This window comes from Notamacropus eugenii, chromosome 3, assembly GCF_028372415.1.
Source record: "Notamacropus eugenii isolate mMacEug1 chromosome 3, mMacEug1.pri_v2, whole genome shotgun sequence".
NCBI lineage: Eukaryota > Metazoa > Chordata > Mammalia > Diprotodontia > Macropodidae > Notamacropus > Notamacropus eugenii.
This window is the reverse complement of record NC_092874.1, coordinates 90,940,545-90,960,027: the sequence shown is the minus strand read 5'-3', so window position 1 is coordinate 90,960,027 and position 19,483 is coordinate 90,940,545. Positions and strand designations below refer to the sequence as shown.

At 37.3% G+C, this 19,483-nt stretch overlaps 1 protein-coding gene across 3 annotated transcripts in view; it reads left to right on the top strand.

The window, feature by feature from the left end:
* DPP6 (dipeptidyl peptidase like 6) overlaps positions 1-19,483 on the top strand; it is a 1,325,443-nt gene that overhangs the window by 912,381 nt on the left and 393,579 nt on the right. For all 3 annotated transcript variants that reach the window (XM_072652136.1, XM_072652135.1, XM_072652137.1), the window contains exon 4: positions 10,716-10,810. In XM_072652136.1, the coding sequence (XP_072508237.1) occupies positions 10,716-10,810 (95 nt within the window). The remainder of the gene's footprint in view (positions 1-10,715; positions 10,811-19,483) is intronic.

The window sequence follows — 19,483 nt, the reverse complement described above, 5'->3', positions numbered from 1 at the left end:
ATGCACCACGACTTGTTCAGCCATTAGCCTTAGCTTATAGTTATTATTGTTACGTGCGTCATGTTCCTGACTAGATTCTAAATGCCAGGACACCTAAGACATTGCCAACTATATCTTTTTCTTTCACCTACATTTCCCCTGAACGTAGTAGGTCCTTAATAAGTATTTATTAATTTCTTTGATTGGTTAAGTTACCTGTAAACCCTGCCTTCAGAAAGTTTGCTTTCTCTTTTATATCTTTGTCTTCACAGTGCATGCCACCGTGCCTGGAGCATAGGAAGCAATTAATAAATGATCCTCCATTAATTGCTTACCTCTTGAGTTTTATTTTCTTCCTCATCATTTTCTTACTTTAAGGTCCCATATTTGTTCATTTGTTTAACTCTCCTCACTTTATATAAAATAATATCCCTGATAGAAGAAATTATATGCCTTTTCCAGATTTTTTCATTTACCTTGTCTTTCACTTCATTTTCAGCTCTGTTTGTCACTTTGCTCCCTCCATGTGAATTGGAGGGTGGGTGTCTACTATTCTTATTTAAATTGTTTTGTTGTATGCTGGCCCCTTTTATTAAAAAAAAAAGCATGTTTTTCAAGATGTTTTTAAAATCAGAAGCCTGTTTACCTTTCCCTAGATATTAATGCTAGGGAAGCCTTTCAGAATTAGATGGTTGTACCTACTATTTTTGCTCAGTATTTCTGGAACTCATATATACTTAAGAATCCAGAATTCTTGAGGGGCTATGAGACTGAGCATTGTCATTTATTGATTGTTCTGTGACCATTTGATAGGATTGGTCAGGTATTTTAAAGACTTGCTCATTTAAAAACTGTCATCATCATAATTATAATTGTCATCAGCAGCTGTCATTATTTTAGCTTTTAAACTTAAATAATTCACCAGAGCTCAGAATTTTATAGTTCTACCTCCTACCCCTTGAGATACTTTGATTTTTTTTCCATCTGGCATCTGTAGAATACGATCATCAAATATTCCCTGTCTAGTGATTGACCTATACAACTTCTTGTGAACCACTGGACTCTATGAATCATTAGTTTGAAAAATCAAGTTTTCTTTGGCCACACCCACATGTCCTGATATCACCCACTGACTTTCCAAATCACCCTCCTTTCTTCTTGTGGTTTCCAAACAGAAGTCACTTCCTCTTAAGGTATCAACTTAATTATTAGGATTTTAGAGACATAAAAGAAAGAACACTGGAGTCCATAGCTTCTCCCCTTAATTGTGGAGTGGAAAGTGATTATAATATGGTAACTGGGGGTATGGAACCATTTTTCATGTAACTCCCCATTCCTGAATCCCAATCTGGCAGTATAGTGTCTTAGAATTTAGATATATAGCCCAGGGCTACCAAGAGAAATATAATAAAACCACCAGCAGTATCATTCTACAACACAAACCTTCAAAGATCCACCACAGTCATGGATTACCATGAAGGTCAAGTGACAAATAAAATAAAGAGACAAAGTCTATTACTCCATTTCTTGTAGGCTTATAACTGGAGAGTTTTATTTTATTTTATTTGATGTTTTTATCAGCTTGACACCTGAACTAATTTTTTTTCAAGTAAACATAATTTGTTATATTTCATAGGAAATATTTCTCATCTAAAACTATATGAATAGACATTGCTTCTGTGTGAATCCAAAAAAAGAATATGAGAAAATATGAGAAAAGGAAGATATTATTATAAATTGGATATTAGTTGAAATTAAAGAGGTATGAACCTTGGGGAAAAGTCAAATATACTCACTTTATTAGTTATATGCACTATGTATTTAAGAAATTAAAATATATTCTTACACCGATGGGATTTCTTTCCAGTAATTTTATCATCAAAATAGAAGTATTACACTTGAAAAAACTACAGGCATGCACAGATTTTATTTAACAATGAGAGGTTAGCACCATCTTACAGCAAAGTCTGTTAGATGTCCCAGCATCAATTTTTCTGTCACAGACAGATACACAGTACAACTGTCATGACTTCTGAAGCTTTAATTTGGGCATTAGTTTTGGACAAAGCTAAGTAGTCCCTAAGTAGAACCTACTATAATTTCATGCACTATGTGGTACTCAGACTTTTGAGACTATCATAATTTTTTCTTTAATTTCCTGAAATGTATTATCGCTAAAAGAACTGAGAAGCATTGATCCTATCTAAAATGTGTTCATGCATCACAGTTTTTGAGAGTGTAACAAAAATACACAAAAAAGAACACAATTTTCCTACTGGAGTCTTCTTTGAAAAAAGTGTAGAGAGAGATGGCAGAGTAGAAGCAGGAACTTAATTGAGCTCTCCCCCAAAACTCTCAAAAAGCCTGTAAAAAGTGACTCTAAACAAATTCTAGAGCGGCAGAAGCCACATAATGACAGATGGAAGCAAATTTCTAGCCCAAGACAATGTGGAAGGTCAAGAGGAAGAGTCTCTTACACGAGGGTTGGGAGCAGAACCCAGTTCCGTTTGAGTCATGTTGGCACAGACAGGGCTGGAGCAGGCCTTAAAGGACTGAATTACTGGCAGCTGCTGTAGTTTTCAGACTTCTCAACCCATGAAGGCCAAAGACAACTTCAAAAGTGAATGGGAGAGGTCTCTCACTTAGGTGAGAGGGGAATGTGGTCTAGCCATAGCCCCAACCCCAGGGTGGCAGCAGCCACTGCTGCAATAGCAGCTGCTTTTGGGGTCCTCCACTTAACAAACAGCCCACAAGTCAAATAATTGACTGGGAAAATGAGCAATCAGGGATAAAAAATGAGACTATACAATCTTACTTTCTTAGTAAAAAGGTATTTTCTTGTGTCCTTGGTGAAGAGGAAGATCAAAATATAGAATCAGAAGACAACAAAGTTAAAGCTCTTACATCCAAAGCCTCCAAGAAAACTATGAATTGGTCTCAGGCCATGAAAGAGCTCAAAAAGGATTTTGAAAATCAGGTAAGAGAAGTAGAGGAAAAATTGAGAAGAGAAATGAGAGTGATGCCAGAATATCATGAAAAACAAGTCAACAGCTTGCAAAAGGATACCCTAAAAATGCTGAACAAATAATACATTTAAAATTATAGTCATCTATTACTATAGTAGTCTACTGTTTGATAAACCCAAGGACCCCAGCTTCTGGGATGTGAACTCAGTATTTGACAAAAACTGCTGGGAAAACTGGAAAATAGCATGGTGGAAACTAGGTGTAGACCAATGCCTGACACTGTATATCAGCATGAAATCCAAATGGGTACACAATCTAGATATAAAGGCTGATACTATAAACAAACTAGGGGAGCAAGGAATAATTTGCCAGATTTATGGAGAATGAAGGAATTTGTGACCAAACAAGATGAGGGAACATTATGAAATGCAAAATGAATAACTTTGATTACATTAAATTGAGAAGTTTTTGCACAAAGCTAATGCAACCAAGATTAGGAGGGAATCAGAAAAGTGGGGAAGAATTTTTAAAACTGGTGTCTGTCACAAAGGCCTTATTTCTAAAATATATAGACAACTGAGTCAAATTTACAAGAATACAAACCATTCACCAATTGATAAATAGTCAAAGGATATGAACAGGTAGTTTTCAGAGGAAGACATTAAAGTTATCAATAATTATATGAAAAATGCTCTAAATCACTATTGATTAGAGAGGTACAGATCAAAACAACTCTGAGGTACCCTATCACACCTATCAGATTGGCTAACATGACAAAACAGAAGAATGATATGTTGGAGAAGATGTGGGAGAGTTGGAACACTAATTCATTGCTGGTGGAACTGTAAGCTGATCAACCATTCTGGAGAGCAATTGAGAACTATGTCCGAAGAACTATAAAAATGTGCATACTGTTTTGCTTCTAGGGCTGTATCCCAAAGAGATCATAAAAATGGGAAAAGGACCCACATCTACAAAAAATATTTATAGCAGCTCTCTTTGTGGTGGCCAAGAACTGGAAATCTAGGGGATGCCCATCAATTGGGAAATGGTTGAACCAGCTGTGGTATGTGAATATAATAGAATACTATTATGCTATAAGATGTGACAAACAGGAGGCCTTCAGAAAAACCTGGACAGACTTATACGAACTGATACTGAGTGAAGTGAGCAGAGCCAGGAGAACATTATGCACAGTAATGGCCACAGTATGTGAAGACTATTTTTGATAGACTTAGCCCTTCACAGCAATGTAAGGACCTAAAATATTTCTAAAGGACGTATGATGCAAAAAACCATCCACATCCAGAGAAAGACCTATGGAGTCAGAACACAGAATGAAGCAACTTCTCCTTTGTTATGTTTTGTTTTGTTTTTGTTTTTCTTATGGTTTCTCCCATTCATTTTAATTCTTCTATGCAACATGACTAATGTAAAAATGTATTTAATAGCAATGTATATGTAGAACCCATATAAGATTGCATGCCATCTTGGGTAGGGAGAGGGAGAAAATTTGGAATTTATGGAAGTGATTATTGCAAACTGAAAACAAATAAGTTAATAAATTTTGGGGAAAAATTAGACTAACCCAATTAGCAAAATAAGTCCAAAAAGTCAATGAAGACAAGAATGCTTTGAAAAGCAGAGTGGGCCAAATGGAAAAGGAGGTCCAAAAGCTCACTGAAGAAAATAATTTCTTAAAAATTAGAATGGAGCAAATGGAAGTTAATGACTTTATGAGAAATCAAGAAATTATAAAAACAAAGCTAAAAGAATGAAAAAATAGAAGAAAATGTGAAATATCTCATTAGAAAAACAACTGACCTGGAAAATGGATCCAGGAGATATAATTGAAAAATTACTGGTCTACCTGAAGGCCATGATCAAAAAAAGAGTCAAGACCTCATCATTTTGGACCCTCTTCTCTTTCTAAATTATATCTCTTGTTGATTTTATTACATTGGGGATGATATATGTACATGTGTATATATGCTACATGTATGTATATATGTGTATATATAAAAATATATATAAATCTCATCAACATCTGAAATTAACCATATTCAAAATAGAACTGATTATCTTCTTCACTTTGGAGCCTTGTTTGATTCTACCCTTTTCTTTAAGCCACAAAGCCAGTTAGTTGATATGTGTTTTGTATTCTCCTGGTAACTTTGAGGAGGGCGATCTCAGTTGAGTGAACAGTCACAAGAATAGTGAAAAAGTTGAAAATCTAGGAGATGCCTTCATTGAAAACAGGAAAGACAGGAAGAAAGGTGAATTTGGGTCAAGAGACAATGTAATTGAAACAATCCATATCTGTTCATCTTTTGCTATTAGTTCTTTCCCACTGAAAAATGAAAAACATGAGTGGTGGGGGTGGAGAGTGGAAATTGCTTACTGGCCACTACTTAGCAATACAGAAATACAATTAGGAGACATTTGTTGAAGTGATGGGGAAATACAAGGTTTGAATATGCTAGGGAGGGGAGTAGGGAAGGGACAGGACAGGGAATTTCATCTGCACAGCTACTATGAGTTCCTGAATTGAATAATTGCCCTGAGGGGTCCAGGTTTGATGCAGCCAATGGTGGTGGGATGGGCAGTTGAAAAGGATGGTGTGGTTTTGCTGGATATAAGCAACATATTGTCTTTGGGGTGGGGGTAAGGAGATATAAGAAAGCATTCCATTCTATGACAGGTTGATCTTCTGACCCATAGAATCAAGCCGCAACCTCTTTGACGTCATTACACAGTTCTTTCCCATTCTTCAGCCCTACTGTGGATACCATTGTCCTGAATGCTCTTATTTGTTGGTTACAAATAATATAGTAGTTGAATCAAGCCCTGAAACACTGTAGAATTTGCAAAATGAGATTGATAATCACTAAAATTACTTCAGCCTAACTATCCATATAGAAAAAAAATCAAATGAATGTGAAGAATGTGTTCTTCAAGCTGTTATATTCAGTTTTAAGGACATTTCATTAATTTGATCCACCAGTACATGTATCTTGGATAAGTACTGCAGAGGGACAAGAAAAAGAAGCCAGAGCTGAAAAGGAGGAAGAAAGTGCTGCATATATTATAAATGGTTATTTGGGTAGTGCTTTTAACGATTCTAGTATCTTCATTGGGGGAACATCTTATTCTTCAGGTTATGTTATTCAGTGGTACCTCACAAAATACCTCAGTCTCCAAAGAATCAAAATTGCAATTCACAAAAAGTACAGTAGAGGGACATGTGGTAAAAATCAATAGGCTGTATCCTGTTGCTAATGAATAAGGCTACGTAATAAATGCCAGAGAAAACTTTTAAATAAAGTAATGAGAAAAAGAAGGTGGGTCCATCATGCAGAAAGAGTTAGGGATAACAGATATGTATCTGTGTGCCCTATTAGTACCTGTAGAATGCCTAAAGGCTTAGAGAATGAAGTGGAGGGGAGGGAACAAGCATTTGGTAAGTGCTTTCTTTGTGCCACGCGCTGTGCTAAGTGCTTTACTAACAACAATAAATGATAAAAACAGACCACTGGGCAAACCCCTCCCAGGTCATTTTCAGGAGGACATGAATATGAAGATATATACAGGCTGAGAAGGTGGAAACAAGTGGTGATCTGCACAATTTGGAGCATCCACAAATATGAGATGCCAGATCCTTTGAAGTATTAGTGTCTTTCTAGGACCCAGCACAGTGTCTTATACTTAATAAATAGCTGTTAAATTGCATTGAACTTCCATTAAGCATCCACTGTATGTAGAAGACTATCCTAAACCTAGGTTAAGAGATACTAAGTAAAACAAAAATAACACACAACTTCACGGAAGCTATCATCTTCTAAGGATTATAGTGACTATGCACATACATATAATTAAAATACAACAATGTAACATGATAGAACAATAATGGTAACTGACATCTTCATAGTAATTTTTGATTTATAAAATGCTTTACATATACTGTCTCTTCTAATACAGAAACACCATAAAATAGGTATAAAAGGTATTATAATTTCTTGTTATTGTGATATTATACACTTATATGATAGACATTATAATAATCATAAAATAACTTGCATACATAATACACATTTATGATGTATTTTAAGATTGACAGGCATTTCACATATGTTATCTCATTTAATTTTCAGAACAGCTGTACAAGATACATACTATTATTGTTCCCATTTTATGGATAAGGAAACAGGCTCAGAAAGATTAATTGACAAGTGTCAGAGGAAAGATTTGAATCTCCAGTTCTTCCTTATTTTATGTCTAATGAGGCTTTTTATCCACTATTCCACATTATCTTTTATAATTGAAACAAAGAAGGCTGACTTCAATAGCTTGCCTAAGATCAAACTAATTTCTCTGTGGTAAACTATTTGATCCTCGCTCTGCTGACTTCAAATGAAGTCCTCTTTCCGCTACAGTTTAACTGTGTATTTACCCTTTACAATTTGTATTATGTAGTCACAGTAATTTGCCATCCCTGATGCTAGTAGACAGAAGAATTAGCTCACTGGCATCTAAGAACCCTTAAATATATGGCACTCTTTTGTGGGACCTCTTTACACTAAGATAACTGAGGATATGTAGGCCAGTTTGAGTATTTATTCTTAAGATCAGGGGCCCCCAGACAATGGATCAGAACCTTCTGGTGGATCTTAAGCCTGTCTGTATCTCCAGTTTCAATTGCTGTCACCATAGATCCTTCTCATCTGTTTAATATACCACTTTCTACTGTTTTTCCAAGTAAGGCACAGGAGCATAGAGGACACTAATTATCCTTTTCTTGTCTCTAGTGAATTTACAGCATGCATACAATTTGTAGAAGTTTGTCTTCACTTTAAAAAATTGACCAGGATTACATTTAGTATAAGAGTTTTAGAGATTTATACATTTATCATAAGCATAGCACCTCCTCCTGTCTATCTGTCCCAACAAGTACTCACCCTAAAAGGTTGGATTCCCTAGAGGTCAGCTGACGTATGACTGTCTTCAAGATGCTGGTGATTGTCCTGAGAGTCTAAGGTTTCTAATACTGTAGCTCCTGAGCCCTCATGTAGTCTAGGTTTCCATTATCATTCAATTCCTAGAATTCTGTTATCTTTTAGAAAAGGGATTTTTGAGAATATATAGCAAACAGAGTAGCTATGAATTAGTCCCCCCAAAAACTGGGGATGAGGGCATACTGTCCCCTTATATCATCCACAAGATGCCTGGGAAAAGTGGGTTCAAATTTAAAATGGTAGTGACACATATGTGTAAAAAGCATGTGAGTCCATGGAGTACCTCCTACTTACTTAGCCTAGAAGTTTTTTGTTTGTGTTGTTCCCTTTGTGGAATCCTCATGAAGTCCTCTTTAGATGTATCTCTTTGCTAGGTTCCCAGGATCCTTGATTTTCCATAAACTGACTCTTCATCTCAGGAGATCGTGAGCCCTGAAGCCCCTGCTGTCTTTAGGGTTTCTATAGCCTTCCACAGGTGCTTCCTCCATTGTTAGCCACTGCTGGTGCCTCTGGTAGATTCTGATACCAGCTCCTATTGCCTCTGCTACCTCAGATGGTCCATATGACCTTTTAGAATTCACGAGATTCAATTCTGTCTCCATAAATTTATCTAAGATCAGGGAAGGCAAACACAAAAGAAAATGGAATGTCGTGTGCTCGCAGACACATGGTAGCTCATTGCAGGGAACAAAGCTTGTTCTAGTCCTCCACCAAACAGTTTATAGCATTTCCTCCCTCATGGAATGTGTGATAAAGCAATTGTAGGGTGGGAAGATGGGTTACATATCATTGTCCCCACAATAGCCATTCATGAGACTTGTCTCCAACACAAGAACACCCCTCCTTTCACTCATTATTACACAAAACCCCCCAAGTCCCTATTCCAACTCTGTCCATCTGCTGATCTCAGTGGCTGTACAAGCTTCCAACTTCTCTTCTCCACTGACTTCAAGCCTCTCAGGATGGTTATAATCTAACCATGACCTGGATCCTTGTTGCACTAGGAGCTGTGCAAGCCCCTACACTAGCCACAGCCCATCTCCCAGATCACTTTGTGGCTATGATATTTTCTCCATGCAAGATTGGCTCTGTGTTTTAGGGAAGCAGTGGCTGAATAAGAACCCATTCCCCCTTTACATTTCCCGAGGAACAGAGTGAATTACAGAGAATGAACAGGCATGGGATGAATTGTGATATGCTTTGCACATCCTATTATCTTTTCCTAACAAACCCACTTTTCTTTCAGACTACCCTATTTCTATCATGACACCACTATCTTCCCAGTCACTCAGGTTCAAAACCCTCTACATTTGTCACTCAGGACAAATATCCATTCACTTGGTCAAATCTTGTATTTTTCCCCTTCTCTGTATTCTATAACCACCAGTGTAGTTCATGCCTTCATCACCTGTCACTTGGATTCTCGCAATAGCCCCCTAATTTGTGACCCTTTCTCAAGTGTCTCCCCTCTCTAATCATTCCTCCCATACCACAACTGAATCAGTCATTCCCCAATTGATGAGTATCCCCTCAATTTCCAGTTCTTTGCCACCATAAAAAGAGCAGCTATAAACATTTTTGATATGCACATGGCTGGACCAGTTCACAATTTCACTGCTAGTGCATTAGAGTACCTATTTTTCTATATCACCTCCAGAACTGATCATCATCCTTTTCTGTCATATAATCAGCTCTCTCTTTATTTAGGAAATGAGGCTTCTATCAAAGAAACTTGATGTAAATTTTCTTCTTCCATGTTCCTGTTTTCCATGTCATTCCTCTACTCCTCTTTGGATGATAGGATTAAATATTATTTCATCACTTTTTCATCCTTTGTTTAAAATATCTATTTTTCTATAATTTTATAATGTATAAAACTATTGGTAGAGGAGTGCACAGATATAATTTATAAGTAATTGTGTTGGCATAGTAGATAGATTTCCAGACTTGGAGTCAGGAACCTGAGTTGCCTCTAGACACTTACTTGCTGTGTAACCTTAGGTAGGTTGTTGAACCTCTCTTAGCTTCTGTTTCCTTACCTACAAAATGGAGATAATAATAGTACCTACTACACAGAGTAGTTTTACAAGTAAAACAAGAAAACATAAATCATTTTGCAAACCTTAAAGTGCTACACAAATGCTAGCTTTTATTATTAATTCTTAAATAAGTAAACATACTTATCTAGAGGATATATACTAAAAAAATTACCGTCACAAATATACAATCAAAATAATTTAGACATGACAGTTCTAAAGGGCTGCTTTGAACTTGTCTTTTTTGTGTATAGTTCCAATACTATGTATACATGGTGCAGTGCACGAGTCGTAAAATGGTGGTGAAATAACCTAATATTACCTGAGGTAAGAAGAAAGATATAACATGAGCTCTTTTGTGTTAGTATGTATTCTACAGAGTGTACTTTTCCATTTGAGGTGTAGTAAATCTGATAAACTGCCCTAATATTGAAAGGTAGCAAATCTCCTAGTGTTCATTTGCATGTACCATTCATAAAAAGGTGTGTGGGTATGGGTGTGTGTTTTCAGGTAATAATGTCTAAAGTGGTAATGAAGAATCTAATTTAGGGTCAAATGAACTTATATCAAGAGAAACTCCAATGCTCATTGTTTAAAGGGTCTTTGATGAGAAGGATTTTTTTTTCAGAAATATTCAGTTCATCCTACAAAAACATCCAACATTCTGATCCAAAGCTGAATGAGCTGCTTGATGTCTCATGTTCCTCCTTTTTCTTTTACAGATAAAGAATTCATCTACAGAGAACAGAAAGGGACTGTGATGTTGCAGAATGTTGAGACAAATAATTCTACTGTATTAATAGAAAGCAAAAAAATTGTAAGTACCTTCTTTAATGACCAGGATAATTTCAGTTTTTCCTCCTTCAGGTCAATAAAGCAGAAAATGACTTTAGATTTTAACTTTCTCTATAGCCAGGCAGGAGCAATAAACTTGCAATACCACAGGCTAAGCCAGTGAGGAGAATGTGAAATTGAACCTCCTCTAATTTAATAAGTGGAATCTCACTTTCTTTCATTGTACAGAAAATTCTCTGCAGGTATTGGAAACAAGTGTTGCATATCATATATAATTGAAAGATAAAGTTCTATGGCTTTTACACATTGACAGAACAATTGCAGTAATGCATATGTAATACTCCAAGAAATTTTACCCAATCTCTTTCAGAAAATTCATCTCCTAATATATAGCATGGGAGATATTAACTGAGTGCAAATCTGGTTATTCTGATGATGGTAACCAAACAATTCTTAATTCAGTGAGAAGAATCACATCTTGGCAGTCTGGGAAAGTTTAGCTTTTTCCAAAACTTTGAAATATTGTATTATTTTTTTAAAAATAGTTATGATTTGTTATTTAAATGATAACATAGCTTCCTAAGCAATTAAAGGGGAAGTCCCAGCTTTCATGTTTATGTGTTCATTGGGATAAAAATTAAGCCCCTGAGGTTTATTTTATTTTTAAAAGAGAAGACCATTTGGTCTTATCTGGGAAAGAGTATAAAGTAGACCAAGGATCAAAAACTATACTTTTCTAAACAAAGTTAAATAATCTAAGTCAGACCAGAACCAAAAGTTCTGAATTAGAACCAGTAGCGTTTTGAAATTGACATGGATCAGAAATGTAGAATTTTGAAATTTTAAAGTTTGGAAAGACCAGAAAGATCATCTAGGTCAGACTTCTCATTTTAGTGATGAACAAGTGAAGGTCCAGGGAGATTAGATGATTTATTTTTGACTGACATCTATGCCTTGTACAACTAGGCCTAGAACCCAGGTCTCCTGATTCCCAGTCCCATGTTTTTTTCAGTACAACATACATCCCAGTGAGTACAAAGGATAGTTTCATTTTCATGTAGTTTAATTCACTGGTTCTTATAGGAATTGCGGTTTTTCTTCTCTTACCTTAAAAAAATGCTTAATTTTAAATTTAATTTTCTTTTGTAACAAAGTACATTTACTTAGCATTCATTTCATTTAAAAATACAATTTTTTAAGAGACAAATTAATTTAGTCTTAAGACAGGATAGATCTTAGTCTTCCATGTAGAAAGGCTGCTTCCTGGTTATAAGTAAGGCATACTAATTCTAGGTTTTGCAGTGTTTTATTTAGTGCAACAGTCTTGGTTTACTAAATGAGGCCCTCTGAGAATGAATGCACATCTATTTCTACATTAAAAAATCCAACAAGAACAACAACACAAAACACTTAAGGCAGAACCTGGAAGAAACTAATTCAATACATTTCCAAATATCCCAGGTGTAGAAAAGGTTTTGTAATATTAATTGAAACGCAGAAACGAACAGAGACTGTTGCCAAGGGTGACTAGATTTTAATGTCAGAATCTTATCAATATTTCCTGGGAAGGTGTCAGGTTAGTAAAAGCAGGTTGCCGTACATACAACTGCACTTAGTAATGAAATGCTGGAATATGAACTGCCTTCTCTTTCTAAGATCAATAGCCCATGACAGATCAAATATTTTATCTGAAGTCGTTTGAGCCAAGTAATGGGGCAACTTCACACATCATCTTTGGTACAGAAAAGAGATTCTTATCTCCCTAAATGATTCACACATTCCATATCATGTAAGTTTTTCTTCCTTTTTAAGGCACCTTGTTAATAGTGATCCTTTCAGTGCTTATTTTAGTCTTATCCCCAGGATACTTTCAAATGGCTTAATTAGTGGCCTCCATGATAAGTAAGGAGAGAACTTACAGTTTATGGCTTGAATAATAGTTAAGAATATCTCAAAATCCTTGATTTCAAGTCCATGTTTCCTATTAGCCTTTTGAGCTGAAGTCATTTAACCTTCCTGTGTCTCAGAGGAAGTCTCTTCCTCACCCCAAGCATGTTGGATATAACCCCTCTGGTGAATTTATTGCAGAATGGAGAAAAGAGTCATGCAGGATGAGAGAGTATGGATGACTTGTGATTTGCACAGCTTGGGGAAAGGATCCACTTGGATGAGACATAACAAATGATCACTAGGAATGTCAAAGAATGTCACAGGCTACCCCACATATATTACTTGCCACTTGATGAACCAAAGGGGAGCTATGAATTCCCTCAGGTGGATATTTCTACATTTTGTGTGTGTGCTAGTAACATTCACAATTTGCAAAAAGAAAATCTGTTGGTATTCATTACCAATATTTAAGTGCCTACACCCACCAGACACAGGAACAAAATTGAAAGAGCCTCAGCTGTCAGAAAGCTTATGTTCATTTGGGGTGGAAGGGCCACAGGAATACAGATCATTGAGAACTTTATACATACATACATGAATGTATACGTGTATCTATACGTAGGAATTTAGTGACTTACTGGGGGATGGCACTAACTAGATTGATCAATCCATTGTTAAATGATTATCAAAATTTGGGAACTCTCACAGTTGGGAGTAAAGGTAAGGTATAATTCAGTTATCCCTATTTCATGAATGGTATCAGAACTTTTGCCTTATGACCTTAGCATAAATTTGGGATTGTTGAAGACATGGCTAAGGGACTTCCCATCAGTGTCTCTTAGCTAAGAAATAGCAGTATTGGTGGTGGTGGTGGTGACTCACATTTCTATAATACTTAAAGGTTTATTAAGCGCTTTCCTTGAAACATCTGTGTGAGGTAGGTTTCAAAAATTTTATTTTCCCCATTTTACAAATGAAAGTCCTGAAGCTGAAAAAAGTCAACTGTTAGTATGAGTAAGAACCTTCAATTGAACCCAGGGCTTCTGATTCCATGTCCATGACTCTTTCATGATCCTACTGCCTTTTCAAACTGACCATACAAAAATGTTATACATTTTATTTGCTAGGTTAATACTATAACATGTAAATGACTTGAAAGTAGAAACAATGATTTTTTCTTAAGGACCACACTTTAAACCCAGATCACTCTGGCTCTCATTAATTGGCCCACAATAGGTCCCAAGCCAAGCCCTTTGGTCATTGTTTGGGTCCTGATTATCTCAGAATGAATGAAAATAGCAATTGTTTCTGTTTTGGCCACAAACCCTGAGTGTCTTCCTTTCCCAGGCTGATTTTTTTTTACTCAGTAAAAAAGTCATTCTCAGTCTCATTTCTTACCTAGCCTTAATCCTTGGATGGGTGCTGCCTCAGTCAAACTGAGACCTGGTAAAGACTTAGCTTAAGAAGGCCAAGGTCTCCCACGGCATCCAGAGCCATCTCCAGTTGTTCTGATCTATATCTTTCCACTAGACCCAGATACCTCAGAAGTTAAAAGTGACTCTGGTGACTTTATATAGCCCTCCTTCACTTAAATCCAATTCACTTGCATATCATGACATCACCTCCCTGATGCCATGGTCCTCTTCTAGACCACAGGCCCCACAACATCTGGTTGTCTGATTCCAGGCAAGTCATTTAACATTTTTCACTATTTCCCCATCTATAAAATGAGGATAATAATGACACCTGTGTCATAGGGTTGTTGTGAACATGTAAAGTGCATTATATACCTCTAAGTACCATATAAATGCCAGCTATCAACACCTTTCCAGCTTTGTGGGAACTGCTAGACTTTGTACTCTACTTGCATAACCTTCAAGAACTCAGGACCGCACTATTAGAGACACATCTGACAAACAAAAAGATATCAAGGAAAATTTATTAAAATGGAGTTCAGAGGAGGGAGGACCTTCTACGTTCATTCCCTTGAATAAACAGGTAATTGTTTCCAGTATGACCACTGGAAGACTACAACACGTTCAGAATAATGGAAGTTTCTTATAGTATTCCGAACTTTGGATCTCTCATGCCACCGTCCCCTGGTCATGTGACTTTATGGTCTCCTCCCTGATAAAATTTTCTTCAAGCAGTTCATTGAGCCTGTTACCTGACCTTTACTTGACCTTCCTAGATCACAACCCCGATCACCCAAAACTGTGGAAGCAGAACTTCCTTGTTTCCCACATACACCATGATGAGTGGAAGAGAGTTTTGTGGTCTTTATACACAAACAAGTCAGTGATCTCATCAATGTGGACCCTCCCTTCAATGGAAAATCACTATGCGTCCACACCTTCTTATTCTGTGGGGATTTTTGGTCATGTTCTCTTTAATTCTCTATAAGTACCTGTTCTGCTTTAAAATATTCTGTGGATATGAGGGTAGTACATGTGGCCTTCATCTGTTATCTTTTGCTCTCAGTGTATGACCATTCTACCCTGTTTTGCACAATGTCGTTGTTAACCGGAGAGATATTGTGGTATATTGCATACAAAGTCAGCCTAAGGGTCAGGAAGATCTGAGCTGAAATCATTCTTCTGACTCATATTAAATGTCTGACCTCTCAAAAAAGCCACTTACCCTTTTAGGGAGTCAGGCAATCCAGCAGGATTGTAAACTACAGATGTGCGATCAAGAGAATTTCCTCAGTGAGAGCCCCCTTACATTATAAAACCATAAGTCCCCACTCTAGCTCTAAAAGAAAACAACTTCAATATCCCTTCAATTTCATCACCAGGAAACATACAGCCCACCATAAATATCCCTATTAGGCCCAAAGTCATTAAGATACATAAAATGTTCCATTTTTATCTGGGCCAAACCAATAATTCTACCATCCTCCATGATCTGCCCGTATGAAGAGACAGTTCAACTTATGTGGCAATATGGACCCTAGGCCATACCCACAGTAAAGCCCTTTAGAAAAAAGAAGACACTTATGTAACGCAAGTGAAATACTTGTGCTAAGTCTGTGTGTTTCCTTTTACCCTGAATCTCCCCACCCCCAAAATATTTTGATTCACCAGTTTAATTCATTGTCCCCCTTTAGACAAGCCCTTAAGTCTGAGCCATATGGAAATGCACAGATGCCTCTGAGCACAATACTTGGAATCAGGAAATGAAAACCTTGGATTTCTTTCCTTCTTGTCCAGTAACTGGCACCATGGCACTGGCTGAGTCCCTTCACTTCCCTAGACCTCAGCTTCTTCTACAAATGAGGGAGTTGAAACATACCTGCTTGTTTCAGGTACTGTGCTGGGTGCGTTGGATATAAAGGCAAAAACTGTGGTATCTGCCCTCAAAGAACTTACATTATTTTGAAAGAGGGACAATATTAACAATAAATAAATTCAAAATATGTACCAAATGCAAACAAAGTTATTTCCCAGGGGAGTCCACTAATAAGGAGGGGCACCAGCCTTGGATAGGAGTTAGTACACTGGCCCCTGAGATAAGCTTGGAAGGAAGTCAAGGTTTCAGTGAGATGAAGATGAAGAGGAGGAGAATATTAGAAGTAAAGGGGGTAGCCTGTGCCAAGACACAGTGCTGGGAAGGGAACAGAGAAGACAGTTTTGCCTAGAACATAAGATGCATAAAAGAGACACGTTATTTGAGCCTAGGAAGACAGGTTGGAGTCAGATTAAGATGGGCTTTAAATGCCAATCAGTGTTGTCTAATGCTTTATTCTTGAGGCAATTGGATCACCAAGTCTCTTGGGTAAGGGAGTGTGGCATGGACACACCTCATTCCTTAGGAATGTCAGTTTGGACTGGTGACAAAGTGGCCAATTAAGATTGATTATCAAGACGGTCCAGATTGAGAGGTGATGAGAACCTAACTGGGATGAGCTTTTTCAGTCCCCACACCACCCACTCAGTCATTTCTGCCTTTCTCTGGTCTTCATCTTACCTGGAATGCCCTATCACAGCCCTTCCACCTGTGAAAGGTCTATCCTTCCTATAACATTCACATCCCTCTCTCCAAGGGAGCTTGCTCCAACCGCCTCCACCCATGTGGGTATTTATTTCTCCTAAACATGTTGAGATTTTACTGTGCATTCTATTCTCCTGATACTTAGCATATACTATCTCGCATTCTTGTACCTTACGCTCATCTAGATTGGAAGCTCCTTTGGGGAAGGAACCTCGGTTTATATTCTCAGGGTCTATCACAGGAGTGGGGAAATAGTGCCTATAAATGTCTTCTGCTATTGATCAGGAGCTAGTTAGCAAAGCCAGAACTATAATCTATCATAAAACTCCTAGTCCAACCCAAATTCTTACATACTATAACACCTCTCATTGAAGCCTTCTTAAAATTAATGCATCATATTAAATTTTGATCCTTTATAATAATGAAGATGATAGTTCAAATATATATCATGATTTAAGGTTTTCAGAAGCACTTTACATGGCTTATCTTCTCTGAGCCTCCCAACCATCTTCTAAGGTTGATTCTTTTATCTCCACTTAATTAAGGAAACTGAGACTTAAAGAGTTTAAGTAACCTGCCTAGTTTCACAGCTGGTAAGCATCTCATATGAGATTCAAACCCAGGTCTTCCTGATGCCAATTCTAATTCTCTTTTCACTGTGATATGATTTTTGAAATGTGAGGCTTAGATTTTAAAGAGATCATTTTTTTAAACCTTGTGATAAATATTTAAAAAGCATAGGATTCTCTGAGTGATGTTTGAAGAAGGAAATAAAGCCTGTTAATTTTTGTTTAAAGCTGATTATGCTTGTATGTCAAGTTTTTTTTTTCTATTATCTAATTTACCAAGAATATTTAAATAAAAACAGAATCCTTTCTGTTTTGTGCCTTCCCTTTCCTACTTGGTATCATGTAACCTTCTGACTGCACAATTAGCATTTTTATCTGGCTCCTCAAAAATTAATTAATCCTGATGCCTCCCAGAGAGGGAGATAAATTAGTCATGTATTATTAGAACCATTTTATAAATGAGAAAAGAAAGAATAAGTGTTCCCATCCAGGCTACGCTGGAATCCGGGGCAGCTAGGTGGTGCAGTGGATAAAGCACCAGTGCAGGAGTCAGGAGGACCTCAGTTCAAACCTCACCTCAGACACTTGACATTCACTAGCTGTGTGACCTTGGGCAAGTCAATTAACCCCAATTGCCTCATCCTGGGTCATCTCCAGTCATTCTGATGAATATCTGGTCACTGGATTCAGATTGCTCTGGAGGAGAAGTGAGACTGGTGACCCTCCCTCCCTCACAATAAAGTCAAGTACAAGTCATGTCATTATTTCTCTGATGGCATGGTCTTCTTCGGCAACGAAGGATGAACACACACACACACACTCACTGGGATCCTGGAACAATGTCTGGAGTAGAACTTGAAACTACTTGACTTTGGCTTCTTCTTACACATGGAATTAAATTAATTTATATTTGTCATTTTGCAAAAGTCTTCTCCCATGTGTATGTGTCATTTCCCTTCAGCTAGACTGTAAACTGTGAGAATAGCAAAAGTACCTTCTTCAAGGCCCTTGCCACTGTGGCCTCCAGCCTGCCTTTCTAGCCTTATTTCTTATTAGGCCCCTCTTAGCCCTTTCTGGGCAGCCTATATATGCCTCCATGCATTTTCATAAGCCATCAGCCCTCCCTGGTATGTGCTCCAAACTCTTCTCTGTTTATCAGAAGACTTATCTTTGCTTCAATTCAAGTGTCACCTCTACTGTGAAGATTCCCCCGACCCCCAATTGTCAGTGTTCCTCTCCTCATCAAATTATCTCATAATACCCTAGCTATATGAAAGCACAGAATCAGGTTCCCTTTTTCTACCCGTAGGAAAAATAAAAATATCCATTATGTCTTGCCAATACATTGTTTGAGAGCAGGGACTGTTTTATTTTTGCCTTTGTATCTCTAGCACTAACACAGTGCTTTATAGACAATAGGCATTTAATAAGTTTATATAAAGAGAATGCAAAAATCCCCTCCAATGGGGAGGGGCATAATATCCTCTCCAGATTCTCAGATCTCTGGGGAGGGGAGGGGATGAGGCTCACAACTCAGCTAGAGGGCAAAGGAGCTAGGCTTGCAACCATGAATCACCCAGCTAGCAAAACTCTGAGTATTATCTTTCAGGGGAAAAGATTGGTATTCAATGAAACTGAGGATTTTGAAGCATTCCTGATGAAAAGACCAGAGCTGAATAGAAAATTTGACTTTCAAATACAAGATTCAAGACAAGCATAAGAAATTAAACAGGAAAGGGAAATCATGAGGTACTTAATAAGGTTAAACCGTATTACATTCCTACATGGGAAGATGATATTTATAACAGATAGGAACTTTCTCATTATTATGGCAGTTAGAAGTATATATAGACAGAGGACACAGGTGTGAGTTGAATATGAAGGAATGATATCTAAAAAAAAGTTACTGAATAAGAAAGAAGAATGCACTGGGAGGAAAGAAAAGAGAGATAGAATGGGGTAAATTATCTGACATAAAAGAGTCACATGAAAGAACTTTAACAGTGGAGGGGAAAATGGAGGTGATAGGAAATGTTTGAACATTGCAGTCATTGGAATTGACTCAAAGAGGGTATAACATATAAACTTGATTGGGTGTAGATATCTATTTTACCCTACAGGAGAGTAGCAAAGGAATGGGATAAAAGGGGGGGGGGTGCTCATAGAATGGAGGGTAGGTTGGGGGAAGCAGTAGTCAGAAATAAGGTACTTTTTAGGAAGGACAGGGTGAAAAGAGATAAAGA